The 21,617-nt window shown below is 61.6% G+C and overlaps 18 protein-coding genes across 18 annotated transcripts; 9 read left to right on the top strand and 9 right to left on the bottom strand.

Moving 5' to 3' along the window:
• Nucleotides 1-78: 78 nt before the first annotated feature.
• On the top strand, nt 79-1,530 carry OT_ostta04g04520 (Major facilitator superfamily domain, general substrate transporter; the record flags this gene model as incomplete). The annotated part of the gene is made up of 1 exon (XM_022984591.1): nt 79-1,530. The coding sequence occupies one exon, from the start codon at nt 79-81 to the stop codon at nt 1,528-1,530; it is 1,452 nt and encodes a 483-aa protein (XP_022838844.1).
• A 163-nt stretch (nt 1,531-1,693) lies between these two features.
• OT_ostta04g04510 (S15/NS1, RNA-binding) lies at nt 1,694-2,770 on the top strand (the record flags this gene model as incomplete). The annotated part of the gene is made up of 1 exon (XM_003078940.1): nt 1,694-2,770. One exon carries the CDS (start codon nt 1,694-1,696, stop codon nt 2,768-2,770), a length of 1,077 nt encoding a protein of 358 aa, XP_003078988.1.
• Nucleotides 2,771-2,827: 57 nt separating this feature from the next.
• Nucleotides 2,828-3,886, bottom strand: OT_ostta04g04500 (UBX; the record flags this gene model as incomplete). Its single annotated transcript, XM_003078939.1, has 1 exon — nt 2,828-3,886. One exon carries the CDS (start codon nt 3,884-3,886, stop codon nt 2,828-2,830), a length of 1,059 nt encoding a protein of 352 aa, XP_003078987.1.
• Nucleotides 3,887-4,223: 337 nt separating this feature from the next.
• On the top strand, nt 4,224-5,012 carry OT_ostta04g04490 (unnamed product; the record flags this gene model as incomplete). The annotated part of the gene is made up of 1 exon (XM_022984590.1): nt 4,224-5,012. The coding sequence occupies one exon, from the start codon at nt 4,224-4,226 to the stop codon at nt 5,010-5,012; it is 789 nt and encodes a 262-aa protein (XP_022838843.1).
• Nucleotides 5,013-5,249: 237 nt separating this feature from the next.
• Nucleotides 5,250-7,718, top strand: OT_ostta04g04480 (P-loop containing nucleoside triphosphate hydrolase; the record flags this gene model as incomplete). Its single annotated transcript, XM_003078937.2, has 1 exon — nt 5,250-7,718. One exon carries the CDS (start codon nt 5,250-5,252, stop codon nt 7,716-7,718), a length of 2,469 nt encoding a protein of 822 aa, XP_003078985.2.
• Nucleotides 7,719-7,764: 46 nt separating this feature from the next.
• OT_ostta04g04470 (tRNA (guanine-N-7) methyltransferase) lies at nt 7,765-8,787 on the bottom strand (the record flags this gene model as incomplete). Its single annotated transcript, XM_003078935.2, has 1 exon — nt 7,765-8,787. The coding sequence occupies one exon, from the start codon at nt 8,785-8,787 to the stop codon at nt 7,765-7,767; it is 1,023 nt and encodes a 340-aa protein (XP_003078983.2).
• Nucleotides 8,788-9,115: 328 nt separating this feature from the next.
• On the top strand, nt 9,116-9,973 carry OT_ostta04g04460 (unnamed product; the record flags this gene model as incomplete). The annotated part of the gene is made up of 1 exon (XM_003078934.1): nt 9,116-9,973. The coding sequence occupies one exon, from the start codon at nt 9,116-9,118 to the stop codon at nt 9,971-9,973; it is 858 nt and encodes a 285-aa protein (XP_003078982.1).
• Nucleotides 9,974-10,029: 56 nt separating this feature from the next.
• OT_ostta04g04450 (unnamed product) lies at nt 10,030-10,422 on the bottom strand (the record flags this gene model as incomplete). The annotated part of the gene is made up of 1 exon (XM_003078933.1): nt 10,030-10,422. The coding sequence occupies one exon, from the start codon at nt 10,420-10,422 to the stop codon at nt 10,030-10,032; it is 393 nt and encodes a 130-aa protein (XP_003078981.1).
• A 138-nt stretch (nt 10,423-10,560) lies between these two features.
• OT_ostta04g04440 (Sensitivity To Red Light Reduced-like, SRR1) lies at nt 10,561-11,409 on the top strand (the record flags this gene model as incomplete). Its single annotated transcript, XM_022984589.1, has 1 exon — nt 10,561-11,409. One exon carries the CDS (start codon nt 10,561-10,563, stop codon nt 11,407-11,409), a length of 849 nt encoding a protein of 282 aa, XP_022838842.1.
• A 42-nt stretch (nt 11,410-11,451) lies between these two features.
• Nucleotides 11,452-12,693, bottom strand: OT_ostta04g04430 (Short-chain dehydrogenase/reductase SDR; the record flags this gene model as incomplete). Its single annotated transcript, XM_022984588.1, has 1 exon — nt 11,452-12,693. The coding sequence occupies one exon, from the start codon at nt 12,691-12,693 to the stop codon at nt 11,452-11,454; it is 1,242 nt and encodes a 413-aa protein (XP_022838841.1).
• Nucleotides 12,694-12,914: 221 nt separating this feature from the next.
• On the bottom strand, nt 12,915-14,123 carry OT_ostta04g04420 (Fructose-bisphosphate aldolase, class-I; the record flags this gene model as incomplete). The annotated part of the gene is made up of 1 exon (XM_003078931.1): nt 12,915-14,123. One exon carries the CDS (start codon nt 14,121-14,123, stop codon nt 12,915-12,917), a length of 1,209 nt encoding a protein of 402 aa, XP_003078979.1.
• A 95-nt stretch (nt 14,124-14,218) lies between these two features.
• Nucleotides 14,219-15,154, top strand: OT_ostta04g04410 (SET domain; the record flags this gene model as incomplete). Its single annotated transcript, XM_003078930.1, has 1 exon — nt 14,219-15,154. The coding sequence occupies one exon, from the start codon at nt 14,219-14,221 to the stop codon at nt 15,152-15,154; it is 936 nt and encodes a 311-aa protein (XP_003078978.1).
• A 102-nt stretch (nt 15,155-15,256) lies between these two features.
• OT_ostta04g04400 (unnamed product) lies at nt 15,257-15,562 on the bottom strand (the record flags this gene model as incomplete). The annotated part of the gene is made up of 1 exon (XM_003078929.1): nt 15,257-15,562. The coding sequence occupies one exon, from the start codon at nt 15,560-15,562 to the stop codon at nt 15,257-15,259; it is 306 nt and encodes a 101-aa protein (XP_003078977.1).
• A 149-nt stretch (nt 15,563-15,711) lies between these two features.
• On the top strand, nt 15,712-16,956 carry OT_ostta04g04390 (Succinyl-CoA synthetase-like; the record flags this gene model as incomplete). Its single annotated transcript, XM_003078928.2, has 1 exon — nt 15,712-16,956. The coding sequence occupies one exon, from the start codon at nt 15,712-15,714 to the stop codon at nt 16,954-16,956; it is 1,245 nt and encodes a 414-aa protein (XP_003078976.2).
• Nucleotides 16,957-17,118: 162 nt separating this feature from the next.
• On the bottom strand, nt 17,119-17,555 carry OT_ostta04g04380 (Peptidyl-prolyl cis-trans isomerase,FKBP-type,domain; the record flags this gene model as incomplete). Its single annotated transcript, XM_022984587.1, has 2 exons — nt 17,119-17,460; nt 17,496-17,555. 2 exons carry the CDS (start codon nt 17,553-17,555, stop codon nt 17,119-17,121), a joined length of 402 nt encoding a protein of 133 aa, XP_022838840.1.
• A 359-nt stretch (nt 17,556-17,914) lies between these two features.
• OT_ostta04g04370 (Tetratricopeptide repeat-containing domain) lies at nt 17,915-18,952 on the top strand (the record flags this gene model as incomplete). The annotated part of the gene is made up of 1 exon (XM_003078925.2): nt 17,915-18,952. One exon carries the CDS (start codon nt 17,915-17,917, stop codon nt 18,950-18,952), a length of 1,038 nt encoding a protein of 345 aa, XP_003078973.2.
• An 83-nt stretch (nt 18,953-19,035) lies between these two features.
• Nucleotides 19,036-19,884, bottom strand: OT_ostta04g04360 (unnamed product; the record flags this gene model as incomplete). Its single annotated transcript, XM_003078924.2, has 1 exon — nt 19,036-19,884. The coding sequence occupies one exon, from the start codon at nt 19,882-19,884 to the stop codon at nt 19,036-19,038; it is 849 nt and encodes a 282-aa protein (XP_003078972.2).
• A 61-nt stretch (nt 19,885-19,945) lies between these two features.
• OT_ostta04g04350 (P-loop containing nucleoside triphosphate hydrolase) lies at nt 19,946-21,360 on the bottom strand (the record flags this gene model as incomplete). Its single annotated transcript, XM_003078923.2, has 2 exons — nt 19,946-21,142; nt 21,298-21,360. 2 exons carry the CDS (start codon nt 21,358-21,360, stop codon nt 19,946-19,948), a joined length of 1,260 nt encoding a protein of 419 aa, XP_003078971.2.
• Between the last annotated feature and the right edge of the window lie 257 nt (nt 21,361-21,617).

The following is a 21,617-nucleotide window of genomic DNA, read 5'->3' as shown; positions in this document are numbered from 1 at the left end:
TTTCGCGACTCGCTCTCGCAACACTAAAGAGCTCAGGATCCTTGATGAAGTCCTCCAGTCGGTCGCTCACGCGTGGACATGTCGGCCGACCCCGCGCGCTTCGGCGCGAACGGCGCAGGCGATGTCCCCGGAACCGACGCGAACCCATCGCGCACGGAATCCCGCGCGTCCAACCTCAGCTCGGTCGCTGAAATCAACGACACGCTCGGTTGGTCCACGTACCAATGGCGACTCTTCGTCGTCACCGGTCTTTGCATCGCCGCCGAATCGGTGGAAGTGAACCTGCTGAGCTTTCTGACGGTGGAATGCGCGAAGGAGTGGAACCTGACGGGCGCGAGAGTCGATCACGTCGCCGGGAGCGTGTTCGCGGGCGAGGTCGCGGGGTGCGTGTTGTTCGGTTTACTCGCCGACGCCATCGGGAGACGACCTACGTTCGCGATGGGGACGGTTTTAGTGGCGGTTTTCGGTCTCGCGACGGCGTTCGCGAGGAATTTATTTGAGATGACGATCCTAGGCTTCGGCGTTGGGCTCGGGATCGGCGGTTTCAGCGTTCCGTACGACTTGCTGTGCGAGTTTTGCCCGAACGCGGTGCGTGGGGTGGTCATGATGGCTCTATGGATATTCTGGACGTTTGGATCGTTTATGGTGCTCATTTTAGCGTCAACGATGCTAGAGACGCAGGGATGGCGAATGCTGTGCATTTATTGCGCGATTCCATCCATCTTGAGTATGTTTGGTTTGATGTTCGTAGACGAGAGTCCACATTGGTTGGTGATCAAGGGACGACGGAAGGAAGCTGATGCCATCTTGCGCAAGGCGGCAGAGATGAATAGGGTAGATTTGGGGGAGTTTGAGTTGGAGAGCGAAGACTTCGGGACCTTGGATGTGGGGGTGTTATTTCGGGATGGGAACGCATACCGAACCATACTCATTTGGACGTGTCAGTTCTGTCAAACGTTCATCTATTACGGCATTGTGCTCTACCTCCCACGTGCGTTTGCGCGCATAAGTGGACCTACTAGTACGCAGAGTGGAGCGCAGTACCCGTATTGGGCGCTCATTCTTTCGTGCGCGGGTGAATTTGTGGCGGCTGTCATTGTGCTGTACGCCGTCCAGAGGTACACCCGCTCTCAGTTGATCTTCTTCTCCTTCTTGGTGTTCGCGTGTTCGTTCCCGTTCGTCGTGATGGACGTTCCGGACGTGTATATGGTAGTCCTCGCTATGATCGCAAGAATGGCAGCGACGAACGCCGGGAACGTGTGTTGGCTCGCCTCTCCGGAGGCGTATCCCACCAACGTTCGCGCCACCGGCCATGGATGGGCCAACCTCATCGCGCGCATCGGCGCTTTAGTCACCACCTATTGCGCCGGATGGCACGATCACGACGAAGTCGCCGCTCTCTATGCGTGCGTCGCCCTCATCGGCGCCGCTGCCGGATACATGCTCCCGCCCGGCGTCATGCCCGGGAGCGAGCCGAGCGACAAGTTCGACGCCAAGGGACGCCTGTTCCGATCGAAAAAACAGAGCTGATCGCCCCTCGCGCGCTAGAATCGGCACCCATCACCCATGTATCACAGTTAATCCCACCGCATCGCGTCCCGTGTCGAAGAGTTGATCACTCGTGCTGATGTGTACGGGCGCGCCAACCGCCACCCACTGACGTCACTTTCCCACGCCTCGTCCACCGCTCGCGATGGCGCTCCAGCGCGCCCTGGTCGTCGTGCGCGTGGCCAAGGCGAAGAACCGCGACAGCGGCCGGTCGATGCACTTCCGTCCCGGGAAACAGAGCCAGAGCGCGAACTCAACGTGCGAGGAGACGCAACGCGGTGGCAAAGGAAGCTCGAAGACGACGCGTTCGCAGCGGACGAATAAGACGTACAAGCAGCGCGTGAGCGGACGACCGACCGTGGACGACGTCGAGCGGGCATCGAGAGGAGATCGGACGAAGGCCATGGGCGTGGTCGAGCGCGAGGCGCCGTATAGGTTGACGCGGGACGAACGAGAGGCGTGGGAACGGGCGAAAAAGCGAGGCGTGTTGGAGACGCGCTCGACGAGTAAAGACGCCCTGGCGCCGCATCGGTTTCCTTTGGTGAATACGCATCGAGCGTATTGCGACGCAACGGCGAGAATGTTCGTGTGCGTGGAGCAGGACGCGCAGGGTGAGGATGAAGTCGTGGTGGATTTGAGCACGCTACGGGCGAGGGCGGACGGCGCGGCGCGCGCGCGGTTGATGACGATGGGCGTCGAGGTGGGCGCGATCGTGGATGATTTATGTGGTGATGAAGAGCCGTTGGCGGCGCAGATGCGGTACGTGGCGATCACGAAGGCTGGACTCGAGCGCACGGCGTTAGTGGAGCTATTGGACGGCGGTGAGGTGGAGACGACGCCGTCGCCGAGCGAGGACGATATCGACGCGGCAAGAGATGCCGTGGCGGTCGTGGCGGATCGTGTGCGGGCGTTGAAAGATTCGGGCAAAAGCAATGCGGATGAAGACGTCAAGGCTGGCGTGCAAGAGCTTATCTCACTCAAGGCGACTTTGGAGGCGATGGAAGCCGCCGCGTCAAGAAACATTGAGGGCAGCGACCAAACGGGCGTGAATGCGGAGGAGGAGTTGGAGAGCGTCGAAGAGGAGGCGCGGCGATCGATCGAGGAGCTGCCCATCCACGGCTTACCCGAACGTTTCGTGAGGTTCAAGTGCTCGGATCGCGCGATGGCAAAGTCGCTGTCGAAAGCCATCTCGCAGGAAGATCTGTCGCCGCTTTGTTTATGACGTTAGACATATTTAGACGCGCGTGATGCGCACACTTATTTATCCGAGATTCATTCTTTACAGTAAATCAACCATCAGAGCCTCTTGCTTGTGTGTCAACCCGACTTGCTCAATAGTGCTGTCGTTCGCGGCTTCAATCACGCGACGAGGATGCTGCGCGATAAATCTGTACGTCCCCGGCTCCACGGCCAAGCGAGAGCTCTCATCGTGGAGTTTCTCGTAACCATCGATGAAAGAGAAAAGCGTCCTGACGTTGTGCGAGGATGAAAATCGACGCATTACGCGCGATCCGTCTGGAAGACGGAACGCTATGTTCACCGCGTCCGCCGCCTCGGCACTCGGCTCGTCCGGCAATGCGTCTGCGGCCTCGGAAGCGAGCTTAGCCCGAGCCGCTTCTTCCGCTTCACGCTCAGCCTTTGCTCGCGCTTCGGCTTCAGCCTTTTCGGCCTCCATCATCTCCCTCGCCACTTCCTCCGCGCGTCTCACGGCTTCCTTCTCTTGGTCGGCGCGTAGCGATTCTTGATACGCGAGATCCGTTTCGCTGGTGATGTTCCTCGCGTCTAACACGTGGTCCGGCGCGGGTGCGCTATATCCATAATCAACGACGCGATTCGCCGGTGGGACGTACGCGATCCCCAACATCGCCGCCTCGAGCATTCTCGCCTCTTCGCGATCGATGCCGTCTGGTAAATCGACCATCGCGTCGGCGTCGCCGCCGCGCGCGTCGGCCCCTCCATCTCGCGCCTCGAACGCGCTCATCCCGAGACCTATCCTCGCACGCGTCGATCGTCTCTCCCGTCGCTCCCTCGCGGCTAAGATTTCACGCATCATCCGCGCGTTCACCTCATCCGGGTCCTCGTCGTCTTCGCCGATCAAATCGATCGGCGACTCGTCGCCCGACTCCCGCCACTCCTCCTCCGAATCATCATCCCGCGCGCGCCAACCTCCCGAACCGCTCTCCCCTCGTCCTCCACATCCACCACCCTCTCCATCACTGATCACCATCGCGTCGTCTCCCACGTCCGCCGCCGCGTTCGATCGCTCTCGCTCAAACGTCTCCACCCGCCGCTCCAGCGTTCCCTCGAAGTGCGCCGTCGCCGCCGCCTCTAGGTCCATCCCGCACGCCTACGCGCGCGGCGCGTCACCCACGCCTCCCCGTCAGTCACCCCCATCGTTCGATCGCGCGTCTCGTCGTTTCGTCGCGGCATCATCCATCCGGCGCGTCCGCGTCGTCGTCCCGTCGCCATCCATCAAAGTCTCGACCATCGCGCGTTCCCAGACGCGATGCCCATCGCTCGCGCGTCCGCGTCGTCCTCGCTCGCGTCCCGCGCACCTCCAGCGCCGCCACCGCGCGCGCGGGGTCGATGCCCGTGACCCCGCAGAGCGTGCGCACGCGCTCGTCGTCCATCACGGCGCGCGGCGTCGTCTGTCGATCGACGCCGACGCACGAGCGATGGCGATCGTCATCGTGCGCATCGCGTCGTCGCCGTGCGCGTCGTCGCGTCGCATCGCGCGCGAACGAGGCGCGGAGGCCATGCGCGGCGTCGACGCGGTGGACGATGGGCGACAGCGCGCGTGCGAGCGCGCGGTGGCGCGATGCGACGAGCGCGTGGTCGCGTTGGCGCGATTGTGTAAACAGTTCAGAGATGACGCGCTGCGAGCGAACGAGGCGGTGCGAAATGAGTTCGTGGAGGCGCTGAGGTCGAATGGAACGGGAGGCGGGCGCTCGGGGGGTGGTTCCGGCGAAGGGGGGGGGGACGAGGCGGACGCGCGCGGCGGACGCGGAGGCGGAGGCGCGGCGGGAGAGGCGGACGCGGTGCGAGCGATGTTGGAGGCGTTCGAATCGCGCGTTGAGGCGAGGATCGATCGATTAGCGACGATGATCGGTGAAGCGAGCGCGGTGCGGGCGGAGGAGAGCGCGCGGTTGCGGGAAGAGTTGGAGCGCGAGCGGGCGGCGAGGCGGGCGGCGGAGCGAGCGGCGGAGCGAGCGGCGGAGCGAGCGGCGGAGGAGGCGACGAGGTGGGACGGCGGTAAATCGGAGCGTCGACGCGAGAGGAACGGTCGGCGTGCGCGGAAGTTCGATCGCGGCGACGAAACGGCGGAGTTGAGCGATGCGACGTCGGTGGACTCTGACGTTGAGCGAGCGGAGGATCGAACGCGAACGAATGCGAAACCAGAGCTCGAGGCTCGGCGACGGCGACTTCGCGCGCTTTATCGTGAACTTCAGGAGGTTACGATGTGACAGTTTTGTCGTTTGGAAGCTTCGTCGGCTCGCGATCGATGTAGATGCTCCGAGACGTTGGCGCCGGAAAAGTCAACATCGCGTCTCGGTCAAACGCTTTGACCGCGACGCCTCAGACGTCGAAGCGAAAAAGCTATCGAAAGATTCGTCGTCGAGCGGGAGCTCGTTCATAGGAAGTTCGCTCTACGTGTGACTAGATCGCGCCCCTACTGCGTCGTGAACACCCCTCAATTGTCGATGCGAGGTCGAGATGAGTCGCCCCGCGCGAGCACGTCAACACCAGATGGCTCGATATTCGTCCGCGTTCCGGCGGCGCATGCGCGCACTGGGAGCGATAGAGACGATCGAGGGTCAGTCTCAAGTCCCGCGGCTCAGACGGCCAAACTACTCGTCGCTGTGCGAACCAGACCGGTGGAGACGGAGGCTGATAGGTTCGCGAGACGAGAGCACGCCGAGAGAGGCGTATCAACGCCGAATGTGCGCGCGCAGAGCTCATCGAGCGCGCTCGTGGCATCGATGCAGGTACTCACGCGATGCAGTCGGAAAAAGAGTATTCTACGCGTAATCAATCGTGATACGGTCGTGGTGATGGATCCCGATGAGGAAAAGGCGTACTTGGACCAAGTTCAACGAAGGAGCAAGGCGCGGCGGTACACGTTTGACGTCGCGTTCAACGAGTCGGCGACGAACGCTGAGGTGTACGAGGCCACCGCTCGTAGCTTTATATCCAGCGTCGTGAACGGTATGAACAGCACAGTGTTCGCGTACGGTTCCACTGGCTCGGGAAAGACGCACACGATGATTGGAAACTATGACGAACCGGGCATGATGTTTCTCTCACTGGTGGACATTTTCGACCAAATCAAGTCAATGCGAGACAAGTACGAGTTCGAGGTGACGTGCTCATATTTGGAGGTTTACAATGAGCTCATTTACGACTTATTGATCGTCGACAGTCCGCCTCTGGAGTTACGCGAGGATCCCGAGCGCGGGCCGGTGCCAATGGGTCTGACGCGTATTGCCGTCAAAGGTCCAGATGATATCACCAAGCTTTTGCACGAGGGAAACGAGCGCCGCAGCATCGATCATACTGAAGCGAACGCAACGTCGAGTCGCTCACATGCAGTCTTAGAGATAACCGTGCGGCGTTGGGCAAAGGTGACCAAGGGAAAAGAGAAGCATGTTTTATGCGGCAAGTTGTCGCTGGTAGATTTGGCTGGGAGTGAACGCGCGTCGGACACGCAGAACTGCGGACAGAAGTTACGAGACGGAGCAAACATCAATAAGAGCCTGCTCGCCCTTGCGAACTGCATCAACGCGTTAGGTCGACACAGCAACTCCAAGGCGAAGGGACGGATGTACATTCCATATCGCAATTCCAAGTTGACGAGACTATTAAAGGATGGACTCTCGGGAAACTCAAGAACAGCCATGATCGCGACAGTGAGCGCGTCGAGTGAGCAGTACAACCACACGATAAACACTCTGAAGTATGCGAATCGAGCGAAGGAGATTAAGACCAACGTTGCGCAAAATGTAGTTATCGCTCGCGAGCGCCACCACATTGGCAACTATCAGCACGTGATCGACGACTTACAATCAAAAGTGGCGCGGTTGAAGACGCAGCTGGCGAACAAGGAAGCGGTAGCGCGGACGAGTCAATCGACCATGGGCGGGGTCGGATCGTTCTCCGAAACCTGGTTAGATGCGTTGAGTGATGACATCAACGAAAACGTCGACGAGCGAATCAACATACAGAAGGCCCTGTTTGAGCTCGAGGATATAAACGCGCAGAACGTGTACGAGCGCTCGGCATTGAGGCGGCGCTTGGCGGAGGTAACGGAAAAGAATCCGAACGATCCGGCACGACGCAAATTACGAGGACGAATAGACGATATCGACGAGACGATTCGCGCAAACGAATCACTCGGCGCAAAGTATCGAAAGGATATCGATGCTAACGAACTTATTCGAGAAGCTATTCAATCCCGCATCGATTGTGCGATATCGGAGGGGAAGTCTCCTAGTTTTCTACGAATTCTTTCCCAATACAGACTTGTCGGGGTTAAGAACATGGAGTTGCACTTCCAGCTCGCGATTCGGGATCAGATTATCAGCGAGCAGCGAGAGATGATTCGAGGGTTCTGGGAGGTCATGGCGCACGCCGGGCTCAGTAAAACTCTCGTCCAAGACATTGCAAATCGCGAGGGAATACGCATAGACGGCGCGCGCGTGCGAGAAGAGCTACCCGGATCGAACGTTTCAGCGCAAAGCGGTAGCTTGTGGAATCCTTCGAGACCATCGGAGGTGTCGCCACGTCCTTCTCGACCGAAATCTGACGACCGTCCGTTGAGTGTATCTTCGCCCGCGAGTCCACTGGCGATGCGACGACGACCGGTCGGCCTCGAACGCATCACAACGCTCGCCATGCCACCGCAAACGCCTACAGCGAAGATGGGGCGAGCTGAGCGCTCGAGACCGCTGAGCGCTCGACCTGTTTCGAGCGGTTCGCTGAGCGCCCGCGATTATACACGCACGAGTGCGAGCAATGGCGATTTATACAGTCACATCAAGCGTCAAACGACAAGTGAAAGTCCTCGACGCACGCCGACCGCCGAGGCGCGCGGCAGCGCCAGGCTCATTGAAGCCCGCGCAACTAGACAGCGGACTTCGAGCAGGAGTATTCATAGTGGCAAGGATAAATAATAATATATTGTACCAAAGCAAGCATCATGAAGTCAAAAGCCCGTTCTCACTGGTTCGCGACATTCTCGGTCCGACGGAGCATGACTCGGAACACTGGCAAACCCTCGCCGAGCGTCTGCAATTCGCGCTCACTTGGAGTACCGATGGGGTTTTCGCTCAACCACCCGCCGTGTACCCACGTCGAGCGCCATCCGTCGTCCTCGCCATCGTTCTCGGTCTTCTCTACAGGCGCCTCCGCCGCCTTGGCCGCCTTTTCGCGCACGTCGTCGACGTCGTACAACTCTGGATCCAAATCAAAGCACCCCTCGCCGTAGCGCTCAAACTTATCGCGCATGTCCTCTGTGAGCTCCTCGACGTCCGATTGCAAGTACACGCGTGTTCCAGGTTTCATCGCTTCCGCAAGGGAGCGCACCAGTCGTTCCTGAACAATTCTCCGCTTGCGATGTCTCTTCTTGAAGTGCGGATCTGGGTGCAAAATTGTCACCAGCTCCACCTCCGCTCCGTTCGATTGGTAATTCTTAATCCACTCCCCGATTGACACCGTCGCGTTGCACGTCGCGAAGTGCACGTTCCCCGACACCCCAGACGCCTCGCCCCAGGACAGCCCGCGCTCAACCAGGGGCTCGCGAATGTCCACCCCGAGCACGTTCCGTTCCGGGTTCCGCTTGGCGTACAACAAATCGAACCTCCCTCCCGCGCACCCGACATCGATCGTGAGCGCCCGCGTGACGTCATCAAACGCATCCGTCCACGTCGGCGCCGGTGCCTGCTCCTGAAACCGCGACGTGAGCGGATTGACGTGTTGCCGCACGCGCACGCCCTTCGCCCCCGCCTTGGCCAACTCCAGCTCCCCGTACTCCCCCTCGTCCGCCATGAGCTTCGTGCCGTGCTGGACGTAATTCTTCAGCCCCGTCACACCGAGGAGTCGTCGGTCACCGTCGCGATCGCGCTTATTCGTCACGCGCGACGCGTCGGCGCGGTTCGCGTCTTCATTCACACCGCCGCCGCTCGGGACCGCTTCGTCTCTCAGTGCGTTTCCCGTCGTCGTCTCTCGGCTCGTCGACCGCATCGTCCGCGCACCGACTCGACCGACGACGCGTCGCGAGTGCGCGATCGCGCGCGCGCCTCGCACCGCCGCGCTCGCGCGCATGGAACTGCGGACGCGCCGTGCGAAAAAGTGATTTTTTGGTCGATGACGATGATTCTTCATTCATCGACGCGTCGACGACCGGACGATGTCGTCGATTGGATCGAGCGCGCGCATCGCTCCGCGTGACCTCGCGCGCGGTTCCGCGCGCGCGCGCGCGCGTGGTTCGCGCCGTGGACGAAGCGCGCGCGCGTCGAAGAGCGATGACGACGACACGGGGGCGCTGTCGGAATCCTCTCTCCAGGACGTCATGGCCAAGCTGAAAGCGGCGGAGGCGGAAAAGGAGCGATTGAAGAGCGAGCTCGAACGCGCGACGGGCTCGAGCGCGACGGTGGGGTCGGCGGCGGAGCTCGCGGGGAAGAAGAAACCGCGCGTGGACGGCGTCGGGAAGCGGGAACAAATCTTCGGGAAGACCACGGCCGGTGACGCGTGGTTGCGAGACGGGATGGAATTTTTGGTTCGTGATCAACCGAGTGAGGCCGGCGTGGCGGCGGTCGGGATGACGAAGGACGAAAAGGACACGGTGAACAGACGGCTGGCGATCGGTTTGGCGCTCACAGGCGCGTTCGCGGCATTCAGTCAGATTTCGATCGAGGCGCCGGAGCCGGCGAAACCGCTCTTCTTTTATCTCGTTCCTATCGTTCGAAGTCGTGAGTTACTGCGACGGGCTGCGAAGTCAGCGGATGAGGGGGAGTGGGACGACTTAAGCTCGACGGTCAGTCGCGTCAAGGGACCGCCTAACGACGTAAAGGAAAACCTGTTTAAAGCGGCGGCGTACCTGAGTGGAAGCCGTGAACAAAAAGCTCGCGAGATCGCGTTCGACTTTTTGGAGTACCTAGAAAAGGTGGACTACTCCAAGTACTTTGAGAACATGGGCGCAGTGAGCGGCTCCAAGGCGGCGGAGTACGCTGTGTTCAGCGCCAAGGCAAGCAGGAGCTCCGTCGCAAAGCTCGATGAATTTTTGGCGCTCATGGATCGCGAAGCCGTGGATGCCGCTGAATCCCAAGTCGCTGCCTTTGCTGCTCCGGAAGAAAGTCCGTCTTTCGTCGAGAAGATTGAGGAAGCTGAAGAAGCCGTTCGCGAAGAGCGCGTCGATGAACTCTTTTAGAACGATGCTCGATAGTTGTTATTGCACGCGCAACGAAGTCACGCTCGCTGTCGCGTTTAAAAGTCATCCTCTTCGGTGTCGGAGTCCTCGTCATCATCGAAATTCAGTTTCCATCCCTCGGCGATGAGCTGTTTTCTCACCACAATGATGTATGCGCCATCCTCCGACGGGACGCCGCTCGCCGCGAGCGTCTTCTTATCCTCCAACTCTCGACCGTTGTACATGATGAGCTCCCACGGCTCAACGAATTCCTCCAATCGATGCAGCGTGTCCACCGACGGCAGCCCCACGCGTTCCATCACCATCGCCTTCAACTCTCGAGCCGTCATCTTGAGCTCGTCCACGTCCAAATCGAACTCGTCCAAAGCGAACGTCCTCGTCGCCATCGACGTCTTCCAATACAGGCTCCACTTCTCCTGCTGCAGCCTGGGCTTGATTCTCAATCGCATCTCGCTCGCGCGCGTCGTCCGAGTGACGTAACGCCCGCGCGCGCCTCGAAAGAAACGCGCGACGCTTCGGTTTTTTCGCTAACAATGAAGACGAACCGGCGTTCGAGGCCACAACCCGCCGCCGCACCTCGCCCTCGCATGTCCACCGAAGACGCGTGGACGACGGTGACGCGAAAGTCATCGCGATCGATCTCTCGTCGCGACGAGGCGCGGTTGCAGCGCGCGGCCGCGAAGACGAACCTCGGCGAGGCTGCGCGCGCGCGAGAGCTCGAGCTGGACGACAACGAACTCACCGAACGCGTCGACGCGCTCCGCGGGAAGATTCGACGCGCGCGCGAGGACGTCGAGCGGGCGTCGTTCGTGCGTCGAGCCGTGGACGCGATCGAGAGTGCGGTGCGAGCGCGGTCGAGGGGGCGCCGAGCGACGGTGCTCGCGTTGGGGTTGGGGTCGCCTTCGACGAGCGCGGCGACGAGATGTCAACTCGCGTTCGCGACGGTCGTCACTGAGGCGTTGAGCGACGCGAGTGAGACGCCCGCTCGATTGTTGGCGTACGACCCGTGCTTCACGCTCGTAGACGAGCGCGCGATGAAGGCGGAGGCGGCGTGCGAGACGTTGGATCGAACGCGGTGCGACGCGTACGTCGAGGCGACGACGAACGGTGATGACGACGATGGGTTCTTGGTGTTTTACATGCCACACTGCGAGGGACATCTGTACGAGTCCGTCGTCCAGGCGCGATGGAGCGTGCAGGGTATGCGGGAGTTCGTGTGCGTCGGGAACACGTTCGAGACGTACGCCGAGCGATGGAAGACAAAAAACGCGGATCCGGAGAAAAAGCGACCGTCGCGCGTGATCGCGGCGTCTAGCATAGCGAATTCGATGCTCGTGGATCCGGGAGACACGTTTGCGGTGCAGGGCGCGTTCAACGATACGAGCGTTCAAACATTTGACGTCGACAAATTGTTGCCGGTATTTCTTGAAAACTAGATGAAGCTTAGCATAGAGATTGCAAACGCGTGTGATGTAAACCTAGATCGTGTATTCGCTCACCATCTCTTGAGATTTGGCCCAGAGTTTTTTGGCGTTCTCCTCTGTGCGCCACTCGAACAGCTTGTCTGGGAAGCCAAGCTGCGGTGCCAGGAATTCAGTGCCACTCGTCAAGAACCAATCGCCCGCCTCTACGAGCTGCGCGCGCGTCGCCCCCGGATAAACCAAGCCAGGGTCAATGAAGAACTTACCCGTGACATCGCCAGCTTCATCGGCCGTCGCGAGCCACGTGGACGTGCGTCCGCCCTCGTCCGGGTTGCGAATGCCTGCCTTGCTCGCGAGCCGGCCAAGGAAGCTCGCCCGCTCCTTCTCCAAGTCGCGATTAGATTGCACCATGTTCGGCACCGAGTATCGAACCAAGTTCGTGGTCACGATGCCTGGGTGCAGACTATTCGCCACCACGCCGTGTTCGGCCTCCCGACGAGCAAGCTCGTCCGCGAACAAGACATTCTGCGCCTTCGACGCCCCGTACGCGTACCACGGATCGTAATCGCGTCGTTTCCAATCTAAGTCGTCCAGATCCAGCGCAAAATCTCCAATCATCGCCAAAAGGCTCGAGACGCTCACGACACGACCGCCGTTTTTCCGAAGTTCGGGCGTGAGCGCGTCGGCGAGTAAAAAGTGCCCCAAATGATTAATCCCAAAGTGTAGCTCGTGTCCTTGCTTCGTTCGCTCGAGCGGCGCCGCCATGATCCCGGCGTTACACACTAACACTTCGAGCTCTAAGTCGTGCCGATTGAGCAACGCCAACGCGTACTCTCGCACGCTCGCCAAATCCGTCAACTCGAGCGGGACGTTTAGCGCGACCACCCGCGCGTCCGCTCCGACGTCCGCCCGAATCTCTCTCACCGCGCGCTCGGACTTCTCAACGCTTCTACACGCAACGACGACTGTTTTTCCTCGAGCAGCAATCTGCCGCGCCGCCGTGAGCCCGATTCCACTGTTCGCGCCCGTGACGAGGACGCAGCGCTCGCGTCCGCCCTCCGTCTCCGCCCGCGCGAGCGTCGATGGCCCGAGCGACAACCCGAGCGCCGAGAGGAACGCGGCGTCGCGAACAAAACCACGTCGACTCGTCGTCGTCGTCGTCGTCGAGTCGTCGGCGGCGACGGCGCGAACGGGACGATGCGGACGCACGGCCTGTCGACGTCTCGACGCATCATCGACGCGTCTTGTCGCACCGAGCGTTCGAGAGGACGCGCGGGCGAGCTCGAGGGCGAGTGTCATGGCGTGTAAACTCCGAGGCGGGCGAGTGCGCGCGGACTCGGTCGCGCGCGCGTGTATGCGGTGGATAAGGGTGACGCGCGCTTTTTGGTCCGAGCGGGACGCCGACGGGACTACGACGCGAACGCGTTCGATGGCGTCGCCCTGTGGTAACGTTAGGGTTGAGGAACTTGAATTAATAAATGCATACGCGCGCACACGTCGGTCTATTCGTCCTCGATCGCTCACTTGGCGGAGTGGTCGCCCTCCTTGCCGTTGCGGTTGTACGTGCCGAGCGCGGCGGCGCCAGCCTTTTCAAGCTCTGCGATGTAGAGCTCGCCCATCTCCTTCAGCGGAAGCTCCGTCTTACCGCGGCAGAGCTCGAAGAGCGGCATTTGAAGCGCGGCAGACCAAGAGAAGGAGAGGTTCCACGGGTCCTTGGCGGTCTTGTGCTTGTTGATGGCGTCGAGGCGCGCGCACGCGTCTTCGAGCGACTGACCTCCGGACAAGAAGTTGGCGCTCACCATGGCGGTCGGGAAGCATCGTCGGAATACTTGAAGGTTCGCGATCGCGAGTTCGTCGACCGTGTAGTTGATCGGGCACTTCTTCCCCGGGTTAACCATGTTGGACTTGAGCAAGGCGCCCTCCATGTACACGCCGTGGTCGACCATGGACTTGAAGAGCATGCTTTGCACCTTGAGATTGACCCGCACCGCGGTCTCGAGGTCGTGATCACCCTTGAGCGAGATATCCGGCTCGACGATCGGCACGAGACCGACGTCTTGGCAGATGAGGGCGTATCGAGCCAAGTCCTTCATGTTGGTCTCGATCGTGAGTTCGCTCGGCTGACCGTTCGCGATGTCGATGTCCATCGGCGACCGCCACTTGGCAAACTTGCATCCAGCCTTCTTATACTCCTCAAGACGCATCGCGAGCGAGTCCAAGCCTTGCATCACGGTCGCCCCACTCTGTCCCGGGAGCGCGTACACCTTGAGGTGCGGCTTCACGCCCGGGACGATGCCCAAATCGCTCAGGACCTCCGGGAACAACTTCCCGTTCGTCGTGCTCTTTTGATACAGCGTCTCCGGATCCAAAATAGCCGCGCTCAGGTACTCGTTCGCCCCAGGGGTCTCGAACAGCATCTGTCGGTACGCCCGTCGGTTCTCCTCCGTGTTCGTCACCCCCACGTTCTCGAAACGCGTACCGATCGTCCCCGGGCCTTCGTCACACGCCGTGATCCCCTTACCCGCCCGCCCGATCGCCGCGCAGATCGCTTCGAGCTCCGCCTTGCGCTCGCTCGTGAGATGCGCGCCGCCGTGGCACGACGTCGGGCCGTGCGCGGTGACCGATGCGCGCGTCGTCGTCCTCGTCGTCGTCGTCGATCGCGTCGCGCATCGCGCGCGCCGGGCCCCGATCGCCCCCGCGCGCGGCGCGACGCGCGCCGACATCACCATCGTCCCTATCGCCCGTCGCGCGCGTCGGTCGCGCGAGTGTGCGGCGCGCGCGTGGGCGCGAACGTCTTATCCACTGTCGACACTTTTCGTCGACGATGCGCGTCGCGTCGTCCCTGCGCGCGGTCGCGCGCGCGGCGTCGAGCGAGGCGCGGCGCGTGCCCACGTACGGACGCGAGGGCGCGTTCTTCGTCGGTGAGACCGCGACGAGCGGGCGCGGGGCGTACGCGGCGAGGGATTTCGCGGTCGGCGAGGCGGTGGTTGTCCACGAGCGACCGCTCGTGTGCGCGCCGTCCAGGGCGAACGGACGGGCGATCGCGTGCGAGACGTGCGTGCGAGAGAGCGGTGGCGAACGGTTTTGCTCCGATGCGTGCGCACGGGCGGGGCGCGTGGAGTTTGAGCGCGAGCGAGGCATCGAGTTCGACGAGTTGGAGGCGCGCTGCGACGCGCGGGCGTTAAAGTTTCCCTTGGTCGTGGCTCGAGCGGCGACGATGATCGCGAGTGGGTCACTTCAGTATGGGTCGTTAGAGTTCTTAGTGAGCGCGAACGGGGTGGAGAAGGCGCCGCCGAGGCAGTGGGTGGAGGAGTGGGAGACGTTGCGAAGCGCGCTCGCTCGGGCGAGACCCGCGCTCGAGTGGACGCCGTCGCTCGAGTGGTACGCGAAGACCACGTCGAGGTTGCACCTGAACTCGTTTCGAGTGGAGATTCCCCCGGCGATGGTCGGCGCCGGGGCTGATTTCAAATCCACGATGACGGCGGGCATCGACGCCATAGCGAGAGGCGCCGCGAGCGGAACCGCCGTGTATTTCACCGCGTCTTTGTTCAATCACTCGTGCGCGCCGAACGCGCACGTGTCGTGGGAAAATGGTGACGCCGCGATCACCATACGCACCCTTCGACCGGTGCGCGCGGGTGAAGAGTTCAACATCACTTACGTCGACGCGAACGAGCGCTCGGCGTCTCGCCGAGCGCGTCTCAAGGAGTGGTACGGCTTCGACTGCGCGTGCGAGCGCTGCGCCTCGGGCGAGGACTAAACGCCGACGCCTGACACACGCTCGAATAGAAGAATAGCTTTCTGTTGTACAGCGATAGTATCCTACGTCACGCATCCGACCGCGCCGCCGCGCGCGCGTCCGTCAATCCCCTCCCTTCGTCCCCAAAATCGCTCGCACCGCGTCCACGGACCCTTGGCGAACCTCTCGAACCCGCGTCTCACCCCCCCGCGCGCGCTCCGCCCGCACCACCGCGCGTTCGACGCGCGCGTCGTCCATTCCGATCAACACCGCGCTCGGGCCGAGGGTCAACCACGTCACCGCCGCGCTCGCCTTGAACGGTCCCGTGAGCCTGCGCGTGTACGTCACCACCGACGCCACCAACGCGCACAGACCGATCGCCCCGAGCGCGCGCGCGGTGGACGCGCGCGCGTCCGTCGTCGCCGCCATCGAGTGCGGACGCGACGACCGTTGGCGTCGAATGCCGAGACGCGTGTGGGCGAACAGTATGTAGGGTTTAGCGCACACACCGCCACGTGGACGACACCGCTCGACGGACGACCGCGCGTCGACACCGCCCGACGCGCGCGAGGGCGACGATGCTGCGCCGGGCGCGACGCGCGACGACGCGCGCGCGCGCGCTCTCGCTCGCGGGCGCGCGCAGGCATCTGAACGTGCACGAGTACCAAGGGGCGGAGATCATGATGAAGAATGGCGTGCGCGTCCCGATCGGCGTCGCGTGCGCGACGTTGGACGACGTCGACGCGGCGTGCGACGCGCTGCGAGGACGGGAGGTGGTGGTGAAATCGCAGATATTGGCGGGCGGACGCGGACTCGGCACGTTCGCGAGTGGGTTCGCGGGAGGGGTGCACGTCGTGGCGAAGACCGAGGCGAGAGCGACGGCGGAGAAGATGTTGGGAGGAACGCTCGTGACGAAACAGAGCGGACCGGCGGGGAAACCGGTGAACGTGTTGTACGTCGCGGAGAAGTTGAAGCTGACGCGAGAGATGTACTTCGCGCTGATGCTCGATCGGGCGAGCGCGGGACCGTTGGTGATCGCGAGCGCGGAGGGCGGGACGTCCATCGAGGACTTGGCGGCGACGCAGCCGGAGAAGATCATCAAGATGCGTCTGGACATCGTGAAGGGGATGACGCGACCGCAGGCGGATGAGTTGGTGGAAAAGCTGGGAGTGAAGAAGCACAAGGATGACGCGGCGAAGCAGCTGTTGGCGCTCTACGACACGTTCGCGAAAGGCGACTGTACCATGGTCGAGGTGAACCCGCTCGCGGAGGACGAGGAGGGCTTGCTCGTCGCCGCGGACGCCAAGTTGAACTTTGACGATAACGCGGAGTACCGCCAGCGTGAAACGTTCGCCCTTCGCGATCACTCTCAAGAAGATGCCCGGGAGGTTCAGGCGGGTAAGTTTGACTTGAACTACATCGGTCTCGACGGCAACATCGGGTGCATGGTGAATGGCGCGGGCTTGGCTATGGCGACCATGGACATCATTCAGCTCTACGGCGGCTCGCCGGCAAACTTCTTGGACGTCGGCGGGAACGCGAGCGAGGAGCAAGTCGTCGAGGCGTTCAAAATCTTAACCGCCGATCCCAAGGTGAAGGCCATTTTGGTGAACATTTTCGGCGGCATCATGAAATGCGACGTCATCGCAGCCGGCATCGTCGCCGCAGCGAAGCAAGTCGACCTCAGAGTTCCGCTCATCGTTCGTTTAGAGGGCACGAATGTCGAGGCTGGCAACGCGATATTGTCTTCCTCGGATCTTACCATCATCACCGCGAGCGACCTCGACGACGCGGCGCAAAAGGCGTGCGCGAGTCTGAAGTGAGACGCTCGATCACGGCATCGCGCACTTTTCGAAATCAACGCATCGGACGTACATCGCCGCATCATTTGAACGCACTCGCTGTAATTTACAAAAATATAACACCTCCACGCCGAATTGAACGATCGAAAGCCGACATCGAGCGTCTACGTCGAACGCGTCCGCTCACTTCACCTCCAACAGTTCGACGTAAAACTCGAGATCCGACCCCGGTGGAATCCGACAGTTATTCCCATCCTTATCGCACCCAGCCCCGCGTTGGCCGTACGCCATCGACGCCGGCACGACTGCCCGTCGCTTCCCGCCCGCGCGCATCGCCGGCGTCGACTCATCCCCAGCCACGAGCGCGTCGAACCCCCGCACGACCTCTCCCGCGCCGACGCCGAAGACAAAAAACTTCCCAGCGTCCACCCGCCCCCCCCCCGCGATCCGCGTCTCGTAGTTCACGCGCACGACGTCGATTCCACGCACCGGCTCGACGCCGCTCCCGAGAACGTCATCGACGATCTCGATCGTCTTCCCGGCGCGCGCACCGCCCGCGCCGGGGCGAGCGCGACGACGGCCGCGCCGATCGTCTTCGCGCCAACCTCCCGGCGCGGCATCGCTCGGGGCGTCGACGACGCGCGCGCGGCGACGGGCGTCATCGCGCGTCGGTGGATGCCAATTCCAAAGGCGCGCCCATCGGTCGGTCGATGAAAATTCCAAAGGCGCGCGCACCGGTCGATGAAAATTCCAAAGGCGCGCCCGTCGGTGGGTGCGAAAAACGCGCGCGCCGCCGCCACATTGACGCGCCTCGCGCCGCCTCGCGCCGCCCTCGCGCTCGAGCGCGCGCTCGAGCGCGGCGAACGGGTCGGAGGGACACCGCGCGGGGACGTCGACGGGTTTCAGCGCTCGAGCGACGCGCGCGAGGGCGTAATTCAGCCTTCGTGCGCACGAGGGTGCGTTCGAGCTCGAGCGCGCGATGGGGGGACGACAGAGCGTCAAGGCGAAGAAACCGGGCGTGAAGAAGCGCGCGAAGGCGTCGCAGGGGTCGTCTGGGACGAAACCGGTCGCGGTGGCGAGCGATGGGGTGATCGAGGAGGCGAACGCGGCGTTCGACTCGGGTCGCGCGGACGAGGGCCTGGCGACGCTGCGAAACGCCTCGAGGAGAAATCCGAGCGACGCGGCGATCGCGGAGGCGCTCGGGTTGGCGCTCGCGGAGTTCGGGGGACAAGAGGAGGCGGTGGCGGCGCTGAAGCGGGCGGCGATGCTCTCGCCCACTGCTGGGTACGAGAAGTTTATGTATCTCGGACAGTTGTTGGACGATGGTGAGGCCGCTACGACGTGCACGAGGCAGGGATTGGCGATTTTAGAGGCGCAAGCGAGTCAAGGCGACGAACACGCGCAAGGGCAGCACGCGTCGGCGTGCTGCGCGCTAGCGGAACAGATCCTCGGAACCGCGGATGAGGCAGACGAGGAGACGAGCAAGCAGGTTGAAGCGCTCATCGAGCGCGCGAGGGCGAGCGATCCCGAGTCGCCGGAGCCAGTGCAGCTGTTGGCGAGCTTGCGGGGCGAGCAAGGCAAGACTGACGAGGCGCTGAGCATTTTGAAAGAGTCGTTGTCGATGTGGCGCAAGACGGCGATGCATCGAGACGAGGAAGGTGAGGATGGCGCTGAAGAGTTCCAAGGCGAGTTCGATGTCTCGTTCGAATTTAGATTCGAGACCGCGAAGCTCCTGCTCGAGCTCGACACGACAACGGAGACCGCGATCGACATATTGTGTGAGCTCCTTCGTGAGCGCGACGATAACGTGGACGTGTGGTACATGCTCGCATATGCGCACCACGGCGCACTAGAGTTTGACATCGCGTTGGAGCACTTGCAACAAGGTGAGGAGCTCATTCGTTCTCGCGGTGGAGACGAATCAGCGCTTGCGAACTTTGAAGAGCTTCGAGCTGCGATCACTGAGTCCAAGGCGACTGTTGAGAGCGGTAAGGGCCCGGCTGAAATGGAGACGTGACGAGTCACCGAAACGTGTAACAAGTGAATGAATGATTCATCATCGAAATCCTACAAGCTAATATTCGCGCTCAGCGACGACGACTAATTCGTCGCGCCCTCACTGTTCTGCTTTTTTCTTCGCGGACGCTTCTTCTTCTCGCCGCTCGGCTGCGCGACGACTGCCGGCTCCTTCTTTTTCTTCTTCAGACAGCTCAACGGATTCTTTCCGCCTGACTTCTTCTTGAACTTGACCGACGTCTTGACGCGGTAGACGTCCCGAATATCTTTCTCCTCCACACCGAGCGCCCGGATCTCCTTCTCGCTCAATCCCTGCACTTGCTCCTTCTGTGACGTCAAGCCAGCCGCCGTGGCGTCCGGCGGCGGCTCCATCTGCAATCCGCTCGTGTGCGCGAACACGATGGGCACCGCTCCCTTACACTTCCGTAACTTTTCCTTCAAATCTTCATCCTGCGTGCACACCACGAACCGCTCCTCGTTGGACACCCCGCACGCGTCCACAATGGATGCGCTCGCCGTGGCCTCGCCCGGCGCCGGTCCGCCACCGACCAAATTCAACTCCTTCGTCTGCATACTCGCTCCCTTGTACTCCGGTCCCATGTTTCGCAGTTCATCCTGCACGCACCTAGTCGTGAACACCTTGACGTCTCGCGGGGAGCTCACCAAGTACTTTGCGACGGCGTCTTTGGCTTTGCCGAGCTTCAGCTTTTCACAGGCGGCGATGAAGTTTCCGTCGACGATCACCTTGTACGGCTCGCGGAATCCGTGGGCGGAACGGTAGTAGCGCAGATACTTACGCACTTTTCGCGCGCGCTTGACGCGCATGTTTTCGGGTGCGGCGCCAGAGACTGCGGGTGAGGAGAGGCGCGGCGGCTGTGGCAACGGAGGTTCGGGAAGAGACAGTCGGGCGACGACGATGATGCGCGAACGCATTTTGCTCGCTCGTCGAACGATAGGTGTGATGATTACAATATTTATTTTGTCGCTAATGACACTAAGAAGATGCGGAGATTGGGGCGTTGTATCGCTCGTCAAGGATGCTCTGTGTACTTGCCGAGATTTCTGCCTTCAGGCTATTGAGCACGGCGGCGCCCGTGCTACCGCTCAGACCGTTCGCAGCGGTGTACGTTTTGGACGTCATTCCGCACACAGGGATACCGTTCATGGTGGAGATGAGCGACGCGAGCTCGGGAACGAGTTTGAACATACCAAAATACTTTTGCGAGAAGGCTTGCACGGCATTTCCGCTGCTCTCGAGCTCGCTGACATCCGTGAACAGAGATTTGTATACCGGCTGGTCGCACACGGTCCAGATCTGTCTCGCCATATCGTCCATTTGCGCCGAAGATGTTTTCGTTGGCGTGAAAGGAGATGAGATGCCACCGTTTGTCACGCTCGGCGTGTTCGCCGTACTGCCGACACGCGTGAACATAAACTTCTTCACCAGAGCTCGGAGCTGTCCGCGCTCGTGCATCTCCCGCAAGACGTCCGTGATGAGTGCGTTCTTCGTAATGTCCGCGAACAATCGGTTGAAGTCCATGTCGTTGTACGAGAGAGGAATCACGATGGCGTCCATTGCAGCGAACGCAAGCTTGGTCAAGACGCACGCAGACAAGTGATCAGTGTCGACGAAAACCGCGTCAACCTCCTTTGGAAGCGCGTCCACCGCGTCGGAGAACACCTTTCCAGCTCCAATCCACTCGTCTCCCGTGCGTGCCCAGAGTTGAACATCGTTTGCATCCGTCATCGCTGTTGTCTCCTCTCCCCAACTGCAAGTCCCCGCGCCCGCAACTAGGTACACATTCTTCGGAATCTCCGGATTAAACTCATTCGGACGAATTGCAAACTCCAGAATGTTCACCTCCGTTTCCGGCTCGCTCACTTTCCCCCCACGGGCGAACCAAGTGCCGAAGACGCTCCCGCGCGGTTGACCACCGCCGCTGCTACCGCCGCCGCGTCCCTTCGCCTCCCGCGCCTGCGCCGCGCGCTCGAGCGCGCGCACCAACCCCTCCGCCCTTAAATCCTCATCCGTCGCGTCCACGCACGTCTGCAACCCACGCATGGGCGCCCCGATCCCTTCCCGAGCGCTCCCCCCGAGCATGAGCGCCGAGAGATCCGAGTATAAACTGAAGTCGATCACGACCACGCTCGACTCCGGTCTCGCCCTCGCCGCCTCGCACGCGACTTGAAACTACGTCGTCGTAGAGCGCGTCCCGTCAGTCTCCCTCCCATCGCTCGTCGCGACCGTCGCACGCGTCGAGGCACGCGACATTCAAACCGTCGAATTCGTCGAATTCCATCACGTCTTCGGTCTTCGCGTCGCGCCGCATCGCGCCATCGACGCACCGCCATGAACGTCTTCCCGCTTCCGCCCTTGTTGTTCCCGAACGCGATCCTGTGACGCGGCATCGCGATCGAGCGCGCGCGAGGAAGTGTCGCGACGCGTCGCCGATCTGGGCACCCTCGTGTCCAAACTTTTGTGGAAAAGTCATCACTCGCCGACGTCTGTCGCGTCGACATGCTCGTGCGCGCGAGTCAAAACCATACCGCGCGGTGCGGACCGTCTACACGCGTGCGTCGTCGTCTCGTGAGCGTCGTGACGCCGCTCGTGTCGATCGCGACGGTGGTGAATGCGAAATCATCGATCGCACGCGATGATGGGACGC

The sequence above is a fragment of the Ostreococcus tauri genome (assembly GCF_000214015.3).
Source record: "Ostreococcus tauri WGS project CAID00000000 data, contig chromosome 04, whole genome shotgun sequence".
Classification (NCBI taxonomy): domain Eukaryota; kingdom Viridiplantae; phylum Chlorophyta; class Mamiellophyceae; order Mamiellales; family Bathycoccaceae; genus Ostreococcus; species Ostreococcus tauri.
Note: the sequence above shows the minus strand (reverse complement) of the source record. Positions and strands in the feature narration are given on the sequence as shown.